A 1,418-nucleotide genomic window follows, 5' to 3' on the forward strand; every position below is an offset into this window, starting at 1 on the left:
CTACGGAAAGTGTTTAAAGTGTTAAAATGTCAGTTGACTGCAGCCGTTAAGCCGCCTTCTACCCACAGGTATCTGTTACTGGTTCTGATGGAGGCAGAGCGAGCTTGGAGCTACGCCATGCAGCTGAAGCAGGAGGCCAACACAGAACCGAGGAAGAAATTCCACCTGCTCGCCCGATTACGCAAGGCTGCCAAGCACAGCGAGAAGCTGGAGAAGCTCTGCGAGAGCCCGCGCGTTGACGCCAAGACCAAGCTAGAAGCACAGGTACGAAGATGCTTTAGAGGGCGATGAAAGCAAGTCGCTGGTAAAATTAGTTCCCATTTTGCTGAACTTTTCTTTTTTTTAGCTCGTCGGTAGTAAAGAATGAAATGGTTTTTAGTCATTGCTGGTTTCTGTTCTGGTATTCCAGGCCTACACTGCGTACCTGAATGGGATGGTTCACTTTGAGCTGCAGGAGTGGAAGCTTGCCATGGAGGCCTTCAACAAGTGCAAGTAAGTTTTAGCCCAAATCTAATTACTAAAGTGGTGGATTCTCATTTTCCAGACTGATTTCCAGACCGTGAACAAGAATAAAAGAACTTCCCCTTTGTTCTTCACAGGACCATCTATGAGAAACTGGCCAGCGCCTTCACCGAGGAGCTGGCGGTCCTGTATCGACAGCGTGTGGACGAGATATCGCCCAACATCCGCTACTGTGCTTACAACATAGGTGATTAGCTCGCATAGATCCACAGGTTTAGATGGGATCGTTTATTTACCCGAGTCTGATAAAGTTTGCTCTTCATTATGAAACCACAGGTGACCAGAATGCCATCAATGACTTGATGCAGATGAGGCTGACTGGAGGAGGAGGAGGCATGATGGCTGAAAAGCTAGAGGTGATCACTGAGTACATCTAGATCATTTAATGTTACAGGTGTTTCAGTCGGGATTATTCGCACAAGATATAAACCGGGTGGCAACTTTAGGCTTCTTTTCTGTCCCATTTTTATTTTAGCTAATTGTTATGGAGGTTAATGTTTCAGCTCTATTCGAAAGGAATAGTGTCACGCCACAGCTTCAGTAGTTCTGACATGCTTGATGGGGGGGGCACCTTAAAGGAAGAGTCTAATCAGCAAGGAATGATCAATGGATCATTATTTATACCTAAAACTAATACGTCCGCGGTGATTTAATGAATTTAGCGTTAATCGGTTAAAAAAAATTAAAAATTTCTTCGCGATCAGAGTCTGGGAGCGGCCATCTTTGCCCAAACATAGTGACCCCTCCCTCCTGCCATCTTCCAGCAGTGACGTCACGGTGCGGTAAGCCTAGCGCCATTCTCCCCGCTTTCCAAGCTAAATCAATGGGAACTACTAGACACATCTGCAATCAACAACAATTATTGAAGATTTCCAGAGGACTTCACCATTGAAATT

General features: G+C 45.6%; 1 protein-coding gene across 1 annotated transcript in view; it reads left to right on the forward strand.

The window, feature by feature from the left end:
* The window catches only part of srp68 (signal recognition particle 68kDa), a 23,828-nt gene that overhangs the window by 5,657 nt on the left and 16,753 nt on the right, over positions 1-1,418 (forward strand). Inside the window, exons 4-7 of the mRNA XM_015399118.1 lie at positions 69-264; positions 410-492; positions 600-709; positions 799-889. Of these exons, the coding sequence (XP_015254604.1) occupies positions 69-264; positions 410-492; positions 600-709; positions 799-889 (480 nt within the window). The remainder of the gene's footprint in view (positions 1-68; positions 265-409; positions 493-599; positions 710-798; positions 890-1,418) is intronic.

Source organism: Cyprinodon variegatus, unplaced genomic scaffold (genome assembly GCF_000732505.1).
Source record: "Cyprinodon variegatus isolate N-32 unplaced genomic scaffold, C_variegatus-1.0 Scaffold989, whole genome shotgun sequence".
Classification (NCBI taxonomy): domain Eukaryota; kingdom Metazoa; phylum Chordata; class Actinopteri; order Cyprinodontiformes; family Cyprinodontidae; genus Cyprinodon; species Cyprinodon variegatus.